The sequence below is a fragment of the Onychomys torridus genome, chromosome 2 (genome assembly GCF_903995425.1).
Source record: "Onychomys torridus chromosome 2, mOncTor1.1, whole genome shotgun sequence".
NCBI lineage: Eukaryota > Metazoa > Chordata > Mammalia > Rodentia > Cricetidae > Onychomys > Onychomys torridus.
The window spans coordinates 118,240,543-118,265,239 of record NC_050444.1 but is presented as its reverse complement, the minus strand read 5'-3'; the positions used below and the strand labels follow the sequence as shown (position 1 = coordinate 118,265,239).

Genomic DNA, 24,697 nt, shown 5'->3' with positions numbered 1-24,697 from the left:
GTGCATGTTACTAGATACTTCCCACACGCCCACATTCACAGCCTTTCCCCAGGGACCACACAAGTTCAGCGAAGAACATTGTCCACACAGATCATGTTGCTTTTTCTGGTTCAAATGCTTGGTGCAGGGTAAAAGCTATTTTCTAAATCCACTAAATCTTGTCAGCTTAGATTCTGTGCAGCTCTGTGATGGAATAAGCAAATTACAGACGGCAGCAATGGTTTGTTTCTGGATGGAGGGAACAGTTCTTGTTCACTTCATTCTGTCCCTTAAAGTATCTGCTTGGGAACTGACTTAAATCATTTGGCAAAAGAAGCTAGACTAAAAAGGCCTGCCTTGAAATGGGGCAGGTGTCCTTAATGAATGATATGATATCATCATCAGAGGCTCTATTGGTTCTGTCTCAAACTAAATCCCACCAAGTCTTGCACAAGACAATAGAAAGAAAAATAAACATACTTTCTCTTCTTTGGGGGAATCACATCTCATCTGTATCATTATTGTGATAATTTGCTAGCTTCCTGTGGGTTTTTTTTTTTTTTTGTGATATGGTCCTTTGTTAACCAAATCCTAACTATTCTTTGGGAAAAGATCACAGGTTTCTTCAGCAAGTCTCTTCTTTCTACAATTCCATTTCCCTCAATAACTTCCATGCCTGACTTTTTCTGCAGCTTAGCAAATGTGTATTCTTAATATACCTGGTTACAACTTCTGTATCATGAGATTTATCCTTATGAAGTATCAAGGTAAACCATTTTTAGTTTAGTCGCAGAATTGTTCAGGCAATACCATATTCTGAACTTAATATATTTCTGTGTTCTGCAAGGAAACCATGTGTCAGTACTCACTCTATACAGAAGTCCCAGGTACCACTGACCTGCATATTATCTCCATAAACTTGCCTAATCTGGATGCTTTATAGAAATGAAATCAAGCAATGTGTGATCTTTTGGGATCATCTTCTTCCACAATTATCTCCAAGGCCCATTCCTTATAAATATTCAATAGTATTCCAGCATATGGATATAATACATTTGGTCTACCCACTTATCAGTTGGCAGACATCTAGGCTGTTTCTACACTTGGGTTCATGAATAGGTCATATGCTAGCCCTGTTTACTTTTGAGGAATTGACAGAGTTTTCCAAAGTGGATGCACAAGTTAATCTCACAGAAAACTAATGAATATTTGATATTTCTGTATCTTCACCAACAATTCCTTGTGGCTTTATTATTTCACTTATTCTTACCATCCCACTGGGTATAGGAGATGTGGTATTAAGTTTTTTAAGTGCATCTTTCTTGAATGATGCTTGTTTCTTTTCCTGTGCTTAATAGCTATTATTGTATACTTTTCAAAAAATAGCAATTAAATCCCCACCTTTAAATTGCATTGTTTGTCTTCTAATTATCAATGTTTTTGTATATTTGAGACATAACTACATCCAGTTATCAGTTATATAACTCATATGTATTTTCTTCTATCCTCTGGGTTATTGTTCAGCTTTTGTTTATTATTTATAACACAGTATTTTGATATCTTCTTTTGCCACTTGTATTTTTGATATTATATGTAAGAAAAAATGCCTAACATAATGTTTTGAAATTTTACTCCTATGTTGTCTTCTAAAAGTTTAATATTTAGGTCTTATGTTTTGATCTATGATACATTTTGAGATAATCTTCATATACTATGAGGTAGGAGTCTAGGTATACTTTTTATGCATAGTTATCCAATAGTCTCAGCAACCATTTAATGAAAGGACCATTATTCCCCCCATTGAATTATCTTGATACCTTTGAAGAAGATCAATTGTTCATAGATACATGAGGTGATTTCTGGACTTTTAATTCTGTCATTTATATCTCTATATGCACCTATATCTCTACCTATACCTTTGCCTATAACCACACCTATATCTAGATAAAGCCAGAGTCATATTCTAATTCATTATAAGTTGTTTTGAGATTCTTATCCATCCCCCTCCTCTCTCTCTTTGGAGCTGAACCTAGGGCCTTACATTATGCGAGGCAGGTACCCTACCTTAAACTGTAACTTCAGCCCCTAGATTTTCACAGATGCCTCATTAAGCTAGGGAGGTTTTACTCCATTCTTAGTAGAAGAGGTGTTCTTATCATAAAAGGATGTGGAATTTGGCATATGCTTTTTCTGTACCTGAGACAAGTGCTATTTTAAATATTTATTAATGTGGCATATTATATCAATTGATTTTTAATATTAAATCAACTTTGTATAATGTAATCATGGTATATAATGCCATTTATGTTTTATGGATTTAATATCCTGCTGTTTGCATCTATGTTCATATGAGCCTATATTTTTCTTGTGGATTCAGAATAGTGCTGGCTTTATTAAATGAGTTAGAAAGTCTTTCCTCTTTTTGTTTAATTTTTAGAAGGATTTGGTAAAATTTGTGTTCATTTTTCTTTATGAGTTTTGTAAAATTCAACAGTGACACCACCTGGTTCTGGGATTTTGCTTTGTTGAGGGTTCTGTGGATCAAGAACTTACAAAAAAGAGAACAATGCAGTGTAATGGAACATGACTGTTTGGTTCTTCAGATGCAGTTTAGAAAGCCAAAGTAGCAGGAGCTAAAGGACCCCCTGCTGCCCGCCTGTTAGAACCTCCTTTGTCAGAATCACGGCTCTCCCTCCTGTGGGGCATGCTTCATCTCTTGGATTTGTCTATTTCTCATTACTGTTTATTTCACACTGTAGGCACCATCCATGACAAACAGGTCATATAAATAGGTACTCTTCTCCAGGCATAGAGTTAAGATTGACAATACACCCCTCTATCCAATTTCCAAGATCATCCAGCTTTCTCAACCATCTCATAACTTTGTGCATCAAGCTCTTGCTCTGTAATTTCTGGTGCTTTCAAGTGCAATTGACAGATGGTGACTTAAGGTTTAAGGGTCACCTCTGGTATCACCTTCACCATACAGACTCCTTTTGTGCCGAAAAAGTAATAGGGAGGAATATGTAATACACCCTAGATCACTTTTGTTTATCTTTCTATTCCTTTTCTCTCATAAATACCCTTGGCAAGAACTATGCTTGATTAATCTCTTCATCCCAAAGCTGCCAGAGTGCATGACACACAGTATACATAGTAATAAATAATTTGTTGAAAAAAATCTCTAGAATGAGATTTTCCCCTTCATTTTGGATAGCTGAGATATTATCATATTTCTCTGTATTTCTCACAACACCTGGTGCAATTCTGATAAATGCTCATTGTAGTTAATGCTACTGAATGACAAATTAATATTATAATGTCAGCAACACATTTGGAACTCTCATAAAAAGGCACCATAAAAGCCTCAAAGTAGCTATAAAAATGAAATGATAAAAATCTATTTGGATGACATCTCTTTTTGAAAACACAAAACTAATTCTGTTGTGTTTTGATATGTAATTATACTTGAAGATTTTGGATGCAACAGAGCTGTGTTTGGGAATTCTGGTGATCATAGCAGTGCCGCTTGATACCGGGGAATGGAAAATCCATTTGGTAAGCTTTCCAGTGACAAGCTTTGTTTTCAGCGTCTGGAAGTAATTCCCAGGGCTGTTAACTGAAATGCCTTAGAATTTAGGGAACTCAAGAGCACTGTGAGGTTACCAGTGATGGGAGCAGATCAGCTGTTTCTTATCTTCTCCCTTGTCACAAGACAAAAATGGACAGGCAGCACGGCAGCACCGACTGTGTCATTAGCAGCACACCATTGTCACCTAAGCATGATTAGTTCTTTATAACACAATATTAAGTCCCATATTACCCTGGGTTTTCCACAGAAACAGAACAAATAAGAGACTATATGTACACACTTGTATGTGCATGCATGTGTGTGTGTGTGTGTGTGTGTGTGTGTGTGTGTGTGTGTGTGTGTACACAATGGCATTACTTTAAGAAATTCTTTCATAGAGTCATGGGATCTGGTAAATCCAAACCTTGGTCCTTGGTAGTCTAGGAACTTAGGCTGGGATTGAGTCTGAAGTTTGTAACCGAGGCTAACAGTTTAGGACTTGGGGAGGTGCTGGTGCTACCATTTTGAAGTAGAACTTCTTTGGAAACCTGCCTTGCCTCTTAAGATGACTGGATGAGATGCTGCACACTATTTAGGATAATGCTCCTTACTTAACTAAAGCAGATGGAGGACATCAGCCACATCTATAGCCTCTTCACAACTTAAATGGGTGACTATGTGAATTCTCTAAACTAGCCAACTGGTACATAAAACCAATTTTAACAAGGTTCTTTGACACGTAACTCCAGCCTCTCTTGACCACATCATGTCTTCCATGCTTTCATGCCCACACTTAGTTGGTACTTCCATACAGAGTCCAGCTTTTCTCTGCTTTTTGACGGCTGTGCTAGATCTTTCATCCCTATCCTGGATTCTCTCTTCCATCCCAGGTATCATATTTTTACTTGTCTCCCTGTACAAGTGTCCTTTGCCTTCCTAAACCTGGACAGCTTTTCCATTCAGATACTATGACTAGAATTGCCAGTAGTTCTTGGGTGTGAGGTCTCGTCACTCTGATTCATATTGTTCTTAAATATATTTGTGACAACTATTTCCAGCCCTGTGTCCTGAATTGTTCCAGAACATCATGATTTTTTTGTTTGGTTTAGTTTTAATATCTTTGTTCCCCACAGGTGATAGATTCTCATTTGTGTACCCATCTTTATCCTCAGTTGGCCAGGTACTGTGCCAGCCTCCCAGGATACAAAGATCAATTAGACAAGCTTCTCATCCTCTGAAACTGCAGTCTTGTGGGGAAGGCAAATAAGCAAACTGTGGGTGTTCATTGGTATTTGTAGACTGAGTTAACTCCTGATGGAGAGGTTGTAGTCTCTTTCCCTCAGCTTCCCCTCACCTAAGCACTCCTGCCAACAAGACAGCGTTAGCCAGACAGCAGCTTTCAGGGAGCTTAGAGTTCTGTCCTCACAAGACTTGTGGGGGAGCAGTGTGTATGATGTGATGTGAGGAGCATGAAGGAGGGCAGCAGGTCCAAAAATAGCTCAGTTGCTAAGATGCCTGATATATGCCATGCTGGTAATTCATTATTTGGGTTTGGATTTAACCTATCACAAAATGCATCTGGGAAGAATTTTAAGTACCTGTGCTGAGGTCTCTTTCAAGCTCCCTTCTCTTCTTCCTTTCTTTCTCCATTAAGAGTTAGCTGAATTGACTTACCTGAAAGACCAAGGTGGTAGGGGATTCTCCTCAGGGTCCCCACAGCACCCAGTGCCAAATACATTGTGGACTGTCACCCTTTCTTGCTTTTCAGCTTATTGTTTCCCTGTGTTCCTCACTAGCCTGAGGTCTTACAGACTGTGTATTCTCACCTCTATTGGTCTCAACATCAGTCACAGTGCCAAACCCATAGTAGGATGTTCTTTGTGGATCTGTGGAAGAATCATATAGTTCTATGTGACATGTATGTGTCACTGTCTTTCCACTCATATAGAGTGAGCTCTGAGCACGTGTAAGGGACAGCTTGATGAAAGAGAACTGATCAGTAAATAAAGAAAGGGCATAAGAAAAGGGGCCTCAGAGAGACCATGATGTCTCTGGGCTTTTCTAGACTCTGCTCTCTGTTGCCATCTACATGTTTTATTGACACATAAAATACTTCACAATTAACCATGTGCTTTTGTTCATTTTGTCTATAGTATGCAAACTGCAGGTCCCAACAACTAGCAGCACTGGGTCTAGTCTAAAGGCTGTTCTGCATACTTTATTTCTAAAGGCAAAAATGATTCAGTACTTCTTTCCTTCTACCTGATGAGAACACAGAAGAGAACACAGACTCCTTCCCCTGCCCCTTTCTCCTTCCCATCCACGACTCCTTCCTCTTAGCCTTAAAGAATTGAATAAATGCAGCTAAAGAAGTGTTCTCTACTCAGTCCTTTCTGATTGCAAAGAAACATATTTATAGAAGTTTCCTCCAATTACAGGGCTGGAATTGTGAGATGCATCCTGAAGAGGGATAAAATTAAGACAGAAGCCTAAGAAACACTGGGGTCCACTATTATCTGTTTTGCTTTCCCTTGCTGAGGAGCTCTGTCTCTGATAATGTCTCTTGTCTCCACAGAGTTGGTCTGCTTTCTCCTTGCTCTGCCTATCCTCCATGTCCCTTCCACTTCTCCACATCTAAGTTCACTCTTTCTGCCTCCTCAATATTTCACATGACCCATCATGGCCACTCCCAATTCCCACCTCCTCAAGCTATTTCAACATTAAGCATAGTTTCCCCACAGATAGCTCATGGACAACTAATTTTAGTACTTCTACAAATGTATTTTTAAGACTAATTTAGGACTGAACAACAGATTGATTAGTTCATTAATTGGCCTTAACTTAACTAATGGCTAATTACATATCAGCTTTGTCCATTGTCACTAGTGGTATAGTGTGTGTGTATGTGTGTGTGTGTGTGTGTGTGTGTGTGTCTGTGTCTGTGTCTGTGTGTGTGTCTGTGTGTCTGTGTGTCTTTGTGCACACGTCTGTGTGTGTGTGTGGGGGGGCAGGATAGACAGTCGTGTGCATGCACGTGTATGTGAAACTAACAAGATGCCAGGAACCCTGGCACATTCTGGACAGTTCAGCAGTTTTTGGCTGCTAATACATAATTTATCTTTGTTAAACTATAAAGAGAAGTAGTTTATTTTGGCTAAAGTTTCTGATCCAAATCTGGTGAAGTCTTCTTGATGACAGTCTTGAAGTGGTACAGAGAAACTTACAATGGAAGGAGAGACCAAGTGGGACTAAAAGACTTAGATGGTAGACCAATTCTCAATATAATCCAACAATCCAATAGTTATAGGAAAGGATGGGCACATTCATGAGAATAGAATTCTAATCCCCTCTAAGGATCCCACTTGGTCTCACCTATAATATCTTACTGTGAGGCTTAAATTTCACCAAGAGTTTTAGAAGGAAACCTTTCATCCATATACAATACTACCACCATGGAAAGCCTTAACTCTGCCCCACAGTAACAACTGCTGATCATTCTTCTCAATACTGACCTGCCAGCTAGTCTTCCCTTCTCAAGAGTCATCTTCCCCAAACAGGGATCAAACCATGGTATCTCCTACTTATGATCACTGAAGGTGTTTAGAATCCAAATTGGTTTTTTTTTTTTTTTTTTTTTTTTTTTTAAGTATTTGCTACCAACTTCTCTGGTTTTGTGTGTCCACCCCACTGCTCAGTTTCTGTAATCAATGTTATTCATGAAATGGATGCCATTGCATGTCTTTGACTTTGCCTATGGAAGATTCAGGAGAGATGGGAAGAATGGAGTAGAGAGAAGATAAATTTAAGAAATAAGTTGATTGATTTCCATGTTTAGATGACAATGCCTTGGTAGTCTCAAGATCCACCAATACCTTTTTCGTAGGAGCATTGAGTACAACCTTACAGCGGAATTCACAACATCTGCATTTTCATCTGGCTTTAGATTTGATAGGCATGAGTGAGTGAAAGGAGCTGAAGAAGCTGGGCTCATTGGAACACCAACAATTTCTTCACTTTTCACACTCAATAGCTATTATTGTGGAAGACAATGCAACTATTATAAGCAGAGTACAAATGAGAAGCCATCAGGGCAACATTTACTGCAAATGGGGACATGACGCAGTGCTTTGTGAGATGCGGTTTGAGAAAGATTAGACTAAGTGTTCACTTAGTTCATATTACTAAATACCTGGTTCTTGTATAGCCTTTGGAATTTATAACACAAATTTATTATATTGCTCAAACTTGTATTCCAAGGACAACACTGGATCTCTGTCTTCAGTATACATATATTTTGTTGATGCTTCTGCTCTCAGTATTCTCAGCAGATGGCATACCTCTTATCTGAAGTAAACCCCATGCCTCTACCCCATGCCCATGAGCTGTCTGCGTTCACTGTCTCAGTTTTACAACCTGATTTTCATGCTCACAATTCCAGGGGCATTGACTTTTAGCAAGATCATTATTGGGATCAACCATCTTGTCTATTCATTTGTGCCTCCTGCACACACTGTTTTTCTTAGCTTCCGACAGTCAGCCCCACTGATTCCCTAGCAGTCTCAGCAGATGCTTCTCTTGCAGACACATAAGGGTCCACAATTCAGTTCCTGTCTGTCAGCTCTCACATCCAAGATGGTCCTAGCTGAACTCTGGATTTAACGTTGTCTCTCAGCTGATGACTGCCACAATCACATCCTCCACCTCAGTCTTTTCCTTCGGCTTCACATCTGTGAACACAGCAGCATCTGCCCTCTGTGGACAAGGATCTCAAGTTCATAGCCCCAGAGTAGGACCTGGGAAGACTCAGCTGTGAAGCAAGCACCATTCTACTTCTCAAGTATGGGCCAAACTCTTTGTATTACTCCCAAGACTGCCTTTTCCTCAGGCTAGGCACTTCACAGTCAGCCAGTCTGCAGGCCTTGCCATCCACATGCACCTGGGATTTGATTTCTTTTTCTACTGGCAAAGCCTCGTCAACACCAGGCTTGTCTTCTGGGATATTCACTGACTAGACTGTTTACTCTTGCCCTCTCTTCTGCAGTCATTTCTCCAGAGTGATTATTTGAAAAACCAAACCACCCGGTGGGCCTCCCTTCCCACTCTTATGAGAGATCAGTATTTTTTTTTCCTAGAACCTATTTTTGGAGTTTTATATTTTGGCTAGTGAAATGACAAAGATCTGAAAAGAAAACATGAACTTTAAAGCTGCTGTGGTCAGTCAGTCCTTTTGTAAAGTACCATGGTTCCCAGTGACGGGGAGGATTCTGCCTAGTGTCCTAAACCCTAGCACACTTGGATAGCGTCACCTTTGTCACTTACAGATTACCCTGGGGACTCTTCACACACTCTGTATCTTGCCTGATACACATTTAAAATTACTTCAGAAATTTTGTAGTCAAATAAGCAGCTGTGATCTGTTGTGTTCCAATGAGGTGCCTGGCATTTTAGGCCCATCACCTTCTTTGATTGTGGCATTCCTGAGTTAGGTACCTATAGTAGACCTATAGTACTGTAGGTACTATAGTAGGTGCCTATTGTACCTATAGTAGTTATCATGGCCATTAATAACCACCACCACCACCCTTCCCTCAGGGAAAAAGTTTCCCTGGCTCATCCACATACTTCAGGTTTCAAAAGAGACTTTGAAGTTGTCACCTCCTGTCTGGAAGAGTTGTCATGCAGCCAGCAATGAGCAAACGAAGACTGTCACATGGGACTTTTACAATAAGGACGAAAGCTGGAAAGCATCCTACCCTCTCGTCATGAGGCTAAGGCATGGTGCATGACTGTGTCCCTTGTGTAGAGGAGCTGGACTGATAGGCAGACCTTGCTTGACATGCTTGACATATGGAGACTAGAGACAGAGGAGAGATAGGGACCAGGAAGAGATGAATCTTCCTATTCAGGCTTCCACGGTTGGCACTGCCTCTACCCTTTCACTTATTACAATGGCTCCATTGTAGGGCCCAATTGTTCCTCTATTTTGGTCATGGCCATTTTAATTAATTGCTTGGCACTCACAAATTCACAATCTTTAAGTAGTGCAGCATATCATATCCTCATGTTATGGTTGCGAACCTCAGAGCACAGGAAATTAAATTACCTGTTACCGATTAAGAAATGAAATGAAATTTGAATTCAGGGCTGTGTAGTTTCAGTAACTCCCTCTCTGTGTGCTACACTAAATTGCCATTATTTTATATAGCACTCAGTAAGTAGAGTTAAGCTTATGACACAACCTAGTTAGTGTTATTTTTAATGGGGATAAGCCTCTAACTTATCTACAAAACTGGGAAAAGGTTCTAGCTGTCCAAGCAGCCTCATACAAGTCTATGAGCTAAGTTTCTTTATTTATAAAATGGCCAGGTTTGAGTCAATAGCCACTGATGGTCTTTTCTCTATGGAAAGTTTTCTAATGTCAAATTGATTCTTAGTGCCTCTGAAGATCCAGTTTTACCAACTATGCCTCTAGGATTTATTTAAATATGAAAACAAAGCTCCTCAGGAGGAGGTGCCTGTATCAGACTTCATGATGAGCCAAGTTGGCTTGTGGCCCTCCAGCAGTACGGAGAGCGGCACTGTTGCAACATCGAGATGTTATTATTTCTAGATCACAGTCTCATACTCAAGGATGCTTGCAATGCCAGGCAAGAATTAAAAAATATTCTCAAGCAGCCTTTTAGAAGATGAAAAGGCAGCTCCTTCCCTTTTGAAATTATATACTCCCCTAAGTCTTGAAAACTCATCATTCAGAGAGGTTATTATAAGCATTTTACCCTTGATTTTACACTGATGGCAGAACAACTCATACAGCATATCAGGGCCTGTATTGACGATGGGTTAAAATACAGAACCATGCAAACTAATAGGTATGGCTATGCAAATCTGAAAAGCAACACACACACACACACACACACACACACACACACACACACACACGAGTGTGGCCTTTTTGTTTCCTTTGGATTGTGTTCTTAGACTGAATAAGGGAAACTGTCCTCTGTGCAATCTTTTGAATACTTGTCCAAGTCTAAAATATCAGGAATACTGTTTCTAAATGAGTATCTGGTTTAGCACTCAGTTATTTGAATAAGAAATCAATTCATCCTTTTAGACTCCCTTTTCTGTGGAAGTTCTAATTTTTTGCAGTTTATAGTTAGATGGTCTTTCCTTCTTTATGAGGTGTTTTCCAGAAAATTACCTGTTTTCCCTCCAAACCTGTAGCATTAGTGCTGCAACTATTATGCACAGTTTGCTTATCTGTGTGTAGCATCACAAGCCTCTGTTATCATTTGCATCTGAGGATGAAGACACTGAGGTTCAGTAGCCTATCCTGAACACACAGCTGCTGGGCCACAACCTGGTTCTCAAGATCTGACATGTATCCACTGCTCTCCCACTCAAACCTCTGAAAGTATAAAGAATCAGTGATTTGTGGGCAAACACATCTGGGCTAGGCTCTCAAATTCACTAGCTTTGTGACCTTCAGCACAACTTCATCTTTTAGATACTTGATTCCATTGTCTTTGAAACAGAGTTGATGGCAACAAAATTATAAACTTGTTACAGTCAATGTGAATCTGTTTAAAACCCTTGGTACTTACCAGTGCCCATGTCACACTCATCATGCATGGCCAGCACTCATCAAAAGGCTCTGCTTTTAATCCAAGTGCTCTTGACTGATGAAAAAGATATGCCCTGTTCACAGCTGATCCATGAATGTCTGTGGACACTCCAAATATTCAGTGCAAGTTTTGACTATGAGATCATTGCTGAGATGCTTTGAGGGTTTTCTGCCTCCTCACTTCATCCCTGTTGGAAAAATAATGTGCAGGACAAGCTTGTAATTTCACAGGGCTGTTGGGTGCTGAGGATTGTGCAACTTGTGTACTTTGATTTTTGCCATTCTGGTGACTTTAATCCCTTTCAACTAACACACACACACACACACACACACACACACACACACACACACACACACACCCCACAGAGTTATGGAGAGAGAGAGCCTAAAAATATGGCCCAAGGGAGAGTGGAGCATCTCCAAACTCTATAGTGCAACCATATAGAGCTAGTATCTAACAGATCCAGTAAACTCTGGTAAAGGATGCATCAGGCTACATGAAAGCCAGTTGACTTTTCACTTTTCTATAACTATAAATCTCTGTTTGCTTCTAGTCTGTGCTGACTTCTGGTCATAGTATGTAGGTGAGGTGATGAGGGCATTAAATAAGCCGAGGAAAGAGTTAAGGATTATGAATTGTTAGGATAATAATCAATGAGCTATCAACTGTGCTTTTGTTTATAATAGACAGAAGATCCAATCCAGCATGACTTGAAGCCAGTTATTCCCACTGTCATGTAGACAGGTCACTGACCATCTCCTGAATTGAGCTGTCATTGTCGTCCTTGCTGGAAGAGCACAAACCTAGACTGTAAAGATCTGTACTCAAATCCTTCCCTGCCTTCTATTTGCTACAGTGTTGAACACCTTTAAAGTCTCCCCCAGACTCATCTGCAGAATGGAAATAGCAATACTCATCTCAAAGGGTCCTTCAAGTAGTAGATAAGGTGTACTGGTAGATTATAGGGATCTGTAATACCTGGCATAAAATCTGACATGGTGATGCTTATTGAGACTGAGTCTGAATGTCAGTTTCCTTATCTGTAAAATGGAAATAAGTGATGGCAACTAAATGTAATGATATGTGAGAAAGTCCTGTAGAAACTCTAAAATTGCATTTACTAATTCTATTGTATTTGCATATTTGTTTGGATAAGATTCTATAATGCTCACAATCAGCATTGTTTTTGCTTTTATTGTTTATAAGTAAAATGGAACAGGTCCTGATTTTTCATATTAGAGAGACACTTATAAAGGAAATAAACAAAACTTCAAATAATTGGATTTTGTTCAGAAACTCATTTACTGTAGTATACTTCAGCCAATTGAGTCATGTTTTGATGCTTAAAATTCTTCACAGTGAAATCAATTTTATGATGCCATTTAACAGTAGTAAGTTTAAAGGTTGGTGACAGAAACAAGTCCCTTTTAGGCAATGCCAGCTGCTCTGGGCCAGACTGTTGAGGACCCCACTGGTATTGCAAATGATCACCACTTAGTGGAACTGCTTGTTCAGTAAAGGCTTACTGAGGGGCAGCCAAGCCTAAAACCAAGATCTTGTCCATCTGCAGAACATGCTTTAATAGAAAGCCAAAGAGAGCTGTTTTCATATGCAATCCTGAAATAAAGTTTCCCTGTATGTAACCTTTCCCAAACCTGAGGATTCTCCCTATTGCTTAGGAAGGAACCAAGAACCACTGTTGTAGGTAGCTAAGGTTTACTTCACATGAAACACCAGCCAGTACTCAATGACACTGAGATCTCCAGTATGAGCTGTGCCTCTCAGGCCTGTTTTATGTAGCTCACATGGGAGTCCCTGCAATGATAATTAATTAACTGCAGCCATGAAAATTCATTAAATTCTTCCTTAGGTTCAGTTCCTATTTTAAAATGAGTATGATCCTTTATAATTTGAAGAATATAGCCCCTTCCATAGGAAATACCTGCTATTATTTCTATAATTGTGTTAATGTTAACATTGTAACATCTGGTGAGAGATGCAAATCAGAGTTCATTCATTTTTCTAAGACTACCCATTGGAGAGTCAGTCGGTTTCTCTCAAGAAACTCAAAGAACATTTTTCCTTCTTCAGCTGCAGTAATTGAGCTAAGTCAGTTTCACTGTTAAATAACTTACATCAGAGATACCAAGGCACACATACAAATTAAAAACAAATTAAAGTACAAATGAGCTGAGCAAGTTTTCAAAAGGAAGACCAACACATAAAATCTATTGTAAGTCTATAAATTAGCAACAAGCAACTTGAAAATTAAATTATGAAAGTAACTATAGGCATCAAGAAGAATAAAATACTTCAAAATAAATTTTCCAAGGATGTGCAAGGCTTTTACCCTGAAACCTAAAACACTGTTAAAGAAATTCTGAAAGAGCCAAGTGGAAAAGCATCCCATATTCATGGATTGAAAAATGGAAGTGTTTAGATAGCATTACTCCCCAAAGTTGATTTGTACAAACCTTGTCAACAACCAATTTCTTTTTATGAAAATTGACAAGCTGATTAATAGAGAAATTAAAGGGACCTAGAACAGCTGGAACAAAGCTGAAAAGAATACTCTAGGAGGTTTGAGTTTTCCAATTAAAAGTTATGTTAAAAATGATATTTTACAGCTAGGTGGTGGAAGCCCACACCTTTAATCCTAGCATCCAGGAGGCAGACGCAGGCCGATCTCTGACTTTGAGGCCAGCCTGGTCTACAGACTGAGTTCTAAGATAGCTAGAGCTGCACAGAAAGACCCTGTCTCAGGAACAAAAACAAAACAAAATAGTATTTTACTAATAAAATACAGAGATGAATGGAATAGCATCAAAACACCATAAATAAACCCATAAATTTATGATCAATCTGTATTTTTTTGCCAAAATGTAGAGATAATTCAAAGGCAGGGGTTGAGATTGTTTGTTTGTTTTTTTCTAAGAGTAATTTCAAGATAACTAATTTCATACAGTGCCAAAGAATGGATCTGTACTTCTAATCATATCATAAGTAAATATTAACTCAAAATATACCATATATTTAAAACCTACAAAGCTAAAACTATGAAGATAGTCTAAGAAAAAATAAAAGTAAATAAATATTCATAATTAGACAACAAGACACATATCTCTTTAATTCCAGCCCTGTGGAGGCTGAAGCAGAAGGGATACCACAAATTTGAGATCACAGTGAGTTCAAAGGTAGCCTGCATTACATTATGACACCCAGAATAAATAAATAAATAAATTCATTACCTTGGATAAATATAGTTTCCCAGATATGATGCTAAATATACAAGTAATAAAAGAAAGATCAACTAGACTTAAAATTTAAAATTATAAACTTTCTTTGCATCCAAGAGCATTATTTAATAAGTAAAAAAACAAAAACCAGATTTTTAAAAGCAACTGAGAAGGTAACTCAAAGAATGGGAGGAAATACTTGTAAATCATAGATCTGTGAGGGACTTGCTTCCATAATATACCAGGAACTGCTGAAACTCTAACAATAAGACCCTACATCCCCCAGTACTTTAAAACAAGAAAATAAATGAATATTTGTTTTCATTCTACTTTCTGTTTCTTAATCTGTGTTGTGGACCGAGCTAATGGTCTTGTGTCTATCTGGCTGAACCTCTATCACTTAGCTACCCCCAGGCCTTCAGCAGAAAATTTAAATCTTCATTTCTCTAAAAAAGATATACAAGTGACCAGCATCCACATAAAAAAATGCAGGATATCACTAACAATCTGGGATATGCAAGCCGAAACCACAATGAGATGGCCACTTTGCATCTCCTCAAATGTCTACAGCTAAAATGACAGACAATAGCAAATGCTAGAGGGGATACAGAGAAATTAGAACTCTTATATGATGGTTAAGAAAGTTGCAGCTTCTCAAAACATTAGAATAATTATGCTATAATCTCTTGGCTTCAGTCTGAGATTCTCTCAAGCAAAAATGAAAACGTGCATCTGTACTATGTGAGTGATCATTAATAATAGCTAAAAGCTGAAACAACTCGAGTGGCAGTCAACATAAAATGAGACGTATACCGATGAGATCGTTTATGAAAATAAAAAGCAATGAAATGCTTATACGTACTACAACATAAGTGAACCGTAATGTTAAGTGAGAGGAAACTACATATCATACATGCGCAATTGTCCTGGTCTCATTTCTGTTGCCGGGATAAAACATTCTGACAAAAACAATTCATGGGAGAAAGTGCTTTAACTCTGGTTTTCAGTTCCAGGTTAGAGTTCATTGTTATGGGGAAGTCAAACCAGGAACTGTACATTCACAGTCTAGAGTAGAAAGAAATGAACATGTGTGTGCATGTGCATGCTTGCAGACTTGTGGTCAGCTGAATTTCTTACATTGTTCAGGATCCCCTGAATAGGGAATGGTACTATTCACAGTAGGCTGGGCCTTAACCCCATCAATTTAATCAAGTTAGACAGGCCCATAGGCCAATCATGTTGACAATCTTTCATTGAAACTCTCTTCCAAGGGTATTTGGCTACATCAAGTTGACAATTAAAACTAACCATCACAACAATGCTATATATAGACAATATGTATATGTCATATATTTGTATATGAGTATACAAATATGATCTATATTATATATTTATAGACTGTATGATTTCATGTATGTGATGTGTTCAGGAAAGAAAAGGGGCTAGAGGTGGTAGTGGATGGAAATTGGGTCTCTTTAGAGATGATGACATTATTAAGAAATATGATAGTTGTGATCATTGCACATTGTGAATATGCTTAAATAGGATACTTTATAAAGGAATATTGCACCGCAAGTGGAAGATATCTTAAGGTTTCACTTACAATAAAAGGAGCACAGGCTTTTTTGTTAATCCCTTTGAATGGCAAAAGAAAATAAGGCGATCTTTCCCTTTTTACCTTCTTTTCTAGAGTAAAATCCTAGTCTGTTACAGTGGCTGCAGGAATGAACTCGTGTGAATAGTGTGATGTATTAGCCACATTTTATCTTTAAAAACTTCTTGTCAAAGATTCCCAGGCAGTCTTTGTAAATTTATCTTTCCTTTTTCACCCAAAAGCAATCCTTTAGTAGCATTCAAAAGTCACCTTGCTAGCTGGTAAGTTATTTGAACCTCAGTCACCAGCACATCCTTCTTCCCTGGTGAGTGTTGCTCAATAAGTGTACAGATGGACTCCCTTACCACTAGAAATACAAAGCCTTTCCTACCACAGTTACTCTGGGGCAGGGGAGATGGCTTTGTTGGTAAAGTGCCTGTTGCACAAGTGTGAGGATATTAGGACCTGGATTTGGATCCCAGCACCTGTGCAAAATCTGTATGCAATGCATAGTTATGTAGCTCCAGTACTGGGGGAAAGGAACAAGAGAGAGCTCATCAGCCATCCATAGTAACAAAATTGATGACTCCAGGTTTAGTGAGAGACCTTTTTCTCAAAAAATAAAATAAAATAATACCATTAAGGATGATGCCTGACATGGTCTCCGATCTCCACATGCATCTACATGCGTGTGCATGCACATTATCCTGGAAATGAGTTATCTTGACCCAGAATATTGCTTCCATGAAAATCACATTTAACTACAAATTAATCCAACCATCTTCTGTTTTGTTACCCATAAACCTATGGACTGGCATTCATCTTAATGTATGAATTAATTAATTTTTCAGCAAGCATTTATTGAACACCTACATTATGCTAGGCAGTGAAGTAGACACTGACAATTAAGCAGTGAGAGGATTACTTATACCCTCTCTTTTCCAAGGTGTCCTTGGTTTTTTTTTTCCTTTCGAGACAGGGTTTCTCTGTGTAGCTTTGCGCCTTTTCTGGAACTCGCTTGGTAGCCCAGGTTGGCCTTGAACTCACAGAGATCTGCCTGCCTCTGCCTCCCGAGTGCTGGAATTACAGGCGTGCGCCACCACTGCCCGGCCCAAGGTGTCCTTGTGCAATGATACAAATTTGTGATGTATATGAAATAGTATGTTAGTGGCAGATGCTAGGAGAGATGATATAGGCAAGTACAGAATGCTGGAGCTGGGTGGCCAGGCTCAGCCTCTATAAGCAGTTGACACGAGAACAATGACTTGAGAAAACATGAATGGAAACTGTGTTTGGCTTGGAGGAATTTGTTGCTAGTGGTGTTTATGAAACCAGGTCTCAGGTTGGAGAGATGGCTCAGAGGTTAAGAGCACCAACTGCTCTTCCAGAGATCCTGAGTTCAATTCTCAGCAACCACATGGTGGCTCACAACCATCTGTAATGAGATCTGGTGCCCTCCTCTGTGTACATAATAAATAAATAAATCTTTTTTAAAAAGATAAATAATTACTTACTTACTTACTTACTTAATTAATTAAATCAGCTCTCACTTTGTAGTCTAAGCTGGCCTTGAACTCACTTCAATCCTCTTGCTTCAGACTCACAAGTACTGAGAATATAAATGTGTGTCATGGCTCCTAGCTGAGAAGAGCTTTTTCTGAGGCAGGAAAATTCCTAGCTCCTGGTTTTGAGAGAGAGAGAGAGAGAGAGAGAGAGAGAGAGACTTTGGTTCTGATTTTGAACATAGTGGAGATGAACTGCAAAGTTCTGACTGGTGGATGTCCTGTGATTTGGGTTTTAAAGTAATTTTCTGCATGTTATTCTGAAAGCAAGCTATAGTGACACAAGGTCACAAGAGCAGAATCCACTTAGAAATCTGATTTTCACATCTAATCTTTGACCTTCCCACATACATACACACATATACATACATGCATACATACACATGCCAGTTGTTGTCATCAGCTTCTCCAAGGCATAATGAGGGCTAGGAAGCAAAGAAGTGGAGGAAAATAGAATTAACCAAGCAACCCTTCCAGAAACTTGGATCCAGTTAAAATACCCCATCATTGGAATGCAAAATGTTGATAAATAAGAATAAAGGCCCAAACAAGAGAAAAACATGAAGCCAAGTAACCCCACCTTCTCATTTGACTGCAGATTGCTGTTGCCAGTAAAATAATGGCTATGTTCTGCCCTAAGATCCAGACTGCTGGTACCCCTGTCCTCCCTGCTGAATGTCTTTGGGGTCTATTTTATCACTTTGGTTCCCTGGGGCAATTGGAGGGTCTTTGAATCTCTTTTGCTGTGCTGAGTTAATGGTGATCCTGTGCCTTGAAGAACCATTGCATCTACTGAGAGACTAAGCTTCCCGAGCCAGAGGTAGAAGTTTAAATGCTCACCAGCATGCTGAGAGCAGCCAGGAGAGCCCACCGAAGCCTGAAAGTTGAATTCATTATTCCAGTCTCACTGTTATTTCTTTGTGTAACACAGACATTTTCTTTGCTCTGTAATCCTCCAATGAAAAGGACTAACAAAATCTCTCCAGGGTTTCTCCCTGGCGGTAGTCTAACACATGTCATTCAGGAAACCTGACCCCGTGTGTTAGGTGTTCTCTCATTGTGGACTGAATAGGCTAAACAATGCAGAACGAGTCTGACGGGGAGTTCAATAGCTCAAAATGCAATGCCAAGGGTGGAAAGAGAGAGTTCATTTGATTAATGTGAGCACTGGGAACTTCGGCTAAAAGAAAACCCCCAAATATGCTGACCTATCACCGGCATGGAAGAGAAAATGCAGAGCGAGAGACAAAATGAATACTGTTTAAAGGGGGTTTTCTGCAGTTTCGGATACTCAAATTCTTTGCTTCGCTGAGGTAAACTGCATGCAGTCTACACACCCCACGGGAAGCTCTCATGCTGATTTGGCTGCACGTCAGTTTTCTCATCTGATTTCTAAAGGAAGCTACTCGTGATGGTCCTCGGCAACCTTGTATGTCATTTGCTAAGTCATTCCTACTCATATTGGAACGATCTCTACTCTGCAATGGAAAGTGGCATGCCATCAGAAAGAAAAATGAACGGACAAAGAGCTCAGTAGAAACTCTGGCAGCGAGAACACAGGGAAATGCATGGAGATGAGCTAAGTTGCTGAGCGGTGGGCTGACAGTATATCGGCGTTCAGGATGTTGCACGTGAGCGACTTGCCTCCTCCCAGGCGACACTCGTGGATATGGTAGGTGTTGCTGTAGCCACAAACCTGATCTGACACTTTACAAGCAGAACTGGGAGGTGGCTTCATACTTAAACATGAGTGACGAGAAATTTCGAATAAGCAAATGCTTAGGGGAAATATGCACTTTGTGAAATTATGCAATGTTTTGAGCATAGTAAAAGTTCTTTACTTTCTGATTGTTGTTTTAATTTTAGGAATACAGAATTGAGTTTTTCCAGAGTGATAAGTAATCTGCTTATTCAAGCTAGAGTGAAGTTTGTGAATATTAATTTTTCTTGACTTGAACTTTAATGTAAGACTTTATTTGTAAATCTTTCATCTATTAAACTCTCACAATAAAAGAAATAGGTGGTAATGGGCAGTTATTACAAAACTGTAAAGACTTTTAAAACCATGCCTAAATACATATTTTATATTGTTTATGGATTATGTTTTTAATCTTGTACTTTGTGTTTGTTTATTTTGGCAGTACTGGGGATGGGACCTAGGGCCTCACACATGCTAGGCAAGCTGTTCTACTATTGCAATACAGTCAAGCTCTAAGTGTATACTTCTGAACTATAGAAGAGACTTGAATTAGTTTGCACTGTTTAAAATATGTCTGTTGTCTATGAACTGCGACTCCATTTTGAGGGCTAATGGCTTTATGAAATATGAAATTACAGGTGGGTGAGGGACAAAGAATGTCTCAGACCAGAGCTAAGCAGATACTTATTGGTTTGATAAGAATTGATTTGTGCCATTGAACAATTCCAGATTCATTTATTCCAAAGGAATTTGAGCATCTATTTTAAAGTGGAACATCACATACAGTGGTTCAAGAGGACAGAAGAGGATGGTTGGCATAGTGACCTACACAGTATCTAGCCTGGCACTCCCTACTGCCTTCTCTTTCAGCAGTATTGATGGGTAAATCTGGGAATCACAGCACTCCGGTTCTTCATTTTGAACATAATTTGTCCTCATATGTCGAACCACAATTTTTCCTGATAACATGTTTTATTTTCTAGAATTTAGGGTGCATGCAAGGAAAAGAAACTTAGAATTACTATCATGCCTTCAGAAATGTTGAATTTTAAAGAGATATTTGATTAATTGGTTTTAAAAATGATTATTTTACTCTTATTTCGGTATAAATGTGTCTGACTATGGCCTTTTAATGAGATATAGAATTACTACCATATCTGGTCCAAAGAATTCAATGTATAGTAGCAACCCCACTTCCATCTCCTTTATATTATCTCTCTCCTTTGTATCAGTTTAAGGCAGTCACGTGCTTCCTTGAGCAAAACATCAATGTTCTGCAAGAAATGGCAAGGGGCAGGAAACACTTGTTAGATTTCAGAACTATGCTATGTGAACAATGTACTTGTATTTTCTAGAAAGTGGATGTATTTTAAGAAGAGAATGGTTGAATTAAGCTTGTTTGATCACAAATCCCCTATGGGGATGACATGCCTTTAGAAGCTCAGTGGACAGCTGGGTCACAGTTTGGAGAGTGTGATATTGGTCCATTGAGATAGGACTGTCTACATGAACCCAATCCATACAGCTAGAAAGTCTAGCTTCTTTGAGTTGGAGTGAATGAGGATTCCAGTTTTCTTGACAGCAAATGAGTTTCCAGTGCTTGTCTTAAAGTGTTGTGGAGAACAGAACCCAGTGAGAAGTGTCAGTACAGGTTATCCTGGCACAAATGAAGCACCCCAAAAGCAAGCTCACAAAATAACATGGGTATGATGTGCTGACTGTGGTGTTTAAATAAGACGTAAAAGTACTTAGCACAGAATCTGATCCAAAGAACTCAACATATACAAACAATCCCATTTGTCTACTTTACCTTATCTATAAGTTGTTTAACACTATTGAAAATTCCTAATTTTTTTTAGCTGCAATGTATTTTTAATTTTTTTCACTTACCCTTTGAAATGGTTGATTTACTCATCTTTTCAGTATACATTTGTTGAGGACTTGTTATTTATCAGCTACTGCACTGAGTTTCTGGAAATGAAAGTTGTATAACTATCAGATAGGATGAACCCAAAAATAATTGAGCAACTATAAATTGGGTGTTAACAACAGTTATACATGTGTATATGCTTTGCCCTGGCAACACAGATATGCTTGAATCCAATAAGGTCATCAAAGAAGTGATTCATTACTAGAATATTGGCGGAGAAGTAAGCCCTAGGTAAACAGAAAATTGAAGACAGACCTTCCAGTCATCATCATATAGCAGAGCTGGTTTCACTTGGGAGTGGAAGGAGTACTACTGTCCCAAATCACAAGAAGAGAAGTGATGGCTTGAAATCACACTGAAAAGGCGCACCGAGCTGGTTGAACCTCAGAACAGAGCCAGGAGGAACCCACAAGTATATTCAAGCAGGAAAGGATGCAGCTCAATGAGATACCAGCCTGGAGGCGGAGGCTACTTAGGGTGGTTTCTATGGAAGCCAAGGGTACTTCCAAAGAAATAGAGTTGTGTTCTATTTTAACAAGACAAAATTTAGACAAGTACTGCTAAGCCCACAAGAGTCTGTTTGCCTTTCTCTGTAATCTCTGAGGTGGGGCAATGGCAAGTTGAAAATGGGATCACAATTATCCTGCTGAATTATAAGTGGAAAAATATTTTCAAGTTTTGACAGTGGAAGGTTTAGAAGCCTTCATGAGAAACTTTGTAAACTTTCTACACTTAGTGACTGATCTCTCTTTTTATAACTGCTTAAGAATTAGGAGTGCATTTATTCCAGTTGAACCCATTTGACTTACTTAGCTTTTAAAGTTAGTTTACATATATATGTAAACTATATGTACATATTTTCTATTGAACCACAACTAGCAGCAAATTCAGATGACAAATAAAACTGCACCTTCCCTTTTCAGTTACACCCACATCAGTTGATTCTATGTAAACAATCATTCTAATACTCTACAGGAACTGAACTTTAAAGGAATGTCAGAAGAAATCCTTCAACAATGGGGTCACTTACACACTGAGGTGTAGCCCATTCATTTATTTCATAGTCATCTGCTTTATCCTGTGCTGCTCCTTAAATTGGGGGTGCACCTACCCTTAGTGTACCCAGTAGGTCTGATGATGAGGTCAACTGCATACCACAACCCTTCAGATAAGGAACTAAGTTACTAATTTGTTACCAGAAATGAGTAAATATTTATTCTCTGAACTAAGAGAAAATCCATAGAACCTGACAGAATGGGTTTGCCACTGTTCAACTCTAAGCAGAAGTTAATGGTCAAACCGTGCAAGAGCCAATTCTGACAACCATTAGGTTATAATTCTGTGTGTAGTTCTGTTGTGAAGTGCAGCCTTTCTGTAACTCAGAAATAACCATTTGCTCTAACAACCTCAGCATCAAGAGGGGGGAAAAACACAGCCTGAGACTAGGTTTCTGTGATGAAGAGAAAAGTCAGTGAATTCTTAATATTCACATAATCTGTATGCACTATCTTTTGCTGATAGGCACTGGTAGGTGCAGACAGAAGAAAAAACCATTTCAATCAACAGCTAATTTATTTATAGGCACCCAAGCTGATTCTGTTTGGTGCTATAGATAGCATTCGCCTCTTGAGATTTTAGCCATACACGAAAATAAGCAGAAAGAAGTATCTGCAATCCTACTTCTGTGAGAAATAAAAATGTACACGATGCTTGAAAAACTACATTTAGGTTTTTTTCCTTTGCTATTTAATGGAGTTTCCCACAGCCTACTTAAGCAGAATGTGCACTTATATCAATCATCCATCATTCAGCACACACTCACTGTGCTCTGCCTGGAGCTGAGTGTTGTTAAGAGTTGGGGGCAGGCATGAGAAAGAAGTATGTATGCCCTTGTGTTGGATTAGGGACAGACAAACAAACACTATGAGATTATTTTCCTGAAGAGTCATGCAAAAGACCTTTTTTTCTCAGCAGACAAAAGAGCAAGAAGAAACATGTTCTTATTCAGTCGCAATGGTACCTAGAACCTCTAAGCTGGTTAAACAGATAGCTCAGGCTATCAGTTAGTAGAAGATCTAAAATTATCCTGAGAGTTGATTGCAGGAAGACCTTCTTCCCTGTAGGAGATACAGCTCCCTCTTTATGGTACAGTTGAATCAATAAGGGCAAAGTTCCCCAAGCTGAGCACAACAAAGATCCCGAGACTGGAGGTCAACTGGCAAAGCATTACCAAATTTGATAGTGATTTGAGAGCTCTGCCTATAAAAACACAGGCCTGGCAGATCTTGTGCTCAGTATTGACTAAAAGTTGCAGGTTCATGCACTCTTTGACTACTCCTACCCTGAACTGCAATTCCCCAGAGTAAGTACTGTTGTGCTAACACAATGGGTCTGAAGGCTGACTCCACCCTCTTTTAGGATAAAGCACAGGAATTCAATTTCCTCATGATATTCAGAAGGTTGGAGGACCTAAAAATTTCACCTTTGCTCCTTTACTAATCCAAATAATATCATAGATGGAATTAAGCATTTCAAAAGACAATCAAACCATAAAACATATCAATGGATTATTTTATTGATATGTCTGTCAACAATTAATGGTGAATTTTTGAATTATCATACCTGCCACATCAGTTTTTAATAAAGCTATACCAAAGTGTTTTATGCAAATTAACTCTACTTTTAGGAAAATATTGCTTAAGTTCATGAGTGGTTCAGTACAGGTAGCATGCAGAGAAGTACCCTAATCACAGCTACCCTCATGATTAATTTCCATTTTCTTTATTCTAGAATAAAACTGAGTTCATTCACTAAGTGACATTATTGAGATTGCTCCTCCATCATGCTGTGGTCAGTGGTCTCAGTGATGGAACACTTAGTAAGGATCCATCCTTGCCACATCCTTGTGCAGAGGACCTCAGACTCTAGTTAGTGAGGTAGACACCTGCCAAGAAGATGATCTGAAAACAGCCATAAAAGTTCCTTGGAGCCCCATAAAGAGCTAGCTCAGGCTTCACAGAAGGGATGGTATTCATACTTCACGTCTCTGGGGGCTGAGTGTGAGGAAGGCCCTCCAGATAGACACAGAAAAGGGCATGACTGACTGTAACCAAGATAACAGCCTACAGAATGGCTTCTACATTTTAGGTGTGTATGTTCCCACACCTCCCATACCACTTGCTGCAGCGAAGTGGAAAGTGAGCTCCAGTAGAGACAGAATTTTTTCCAGTCTTGCTAATTGACATATGAATATAACTATGTAACTATACATGTATATACACTTAGACTAACACTTAGCACTTACCAAGTACTCATCAAATGCTTAAACTAATGAGTAAGTCAGGGGGGGCATAATTGTTCAACTTGATATGTACTCATATCTAGAAATTTCAATGACTTTGTACAGATAACATACAACAAGCCTTGGTCTTTTGCCCTCTTACTCCTGGAATGCTTGGCCTAAATGATGGCTTATTTGCAAACTAAGATGGTGTTGCTGTC

At 39.0% G+C, this 24,697-nt stretch overlaps 1 protein-coding gene across 3 annotated transcripts in view; it reads left to right on the top strand.

Moving 5' to 3' along the window:
• The window catches only part of Pde4b (phosphodiesterase 4B), a 546,203-nt gene that overhangs the window by 339,525 nt on the left and 181,981 nt on the right, over positions 1–24,697 (top strand). The window contains exon 1 of one of the 3 annotated variants that reach the window (XM_036177955.1): positions 18,577–19,239. The exons of the other annotated variants lie outside the window; for them this stretch is intronic. Within the exon in view, the coding sequence (XP_036033848.1) occupies positions 19,190–19,239 (50 nt within the window). The 5' untranslated portion in view covers positions 18,577–19,189. Of the gene's footprint in view, positions 1–18,576; positions 19,240–24,697 lie in introns of those variants that run through there. 3 annotated transcript variants of the gene reach the window in all.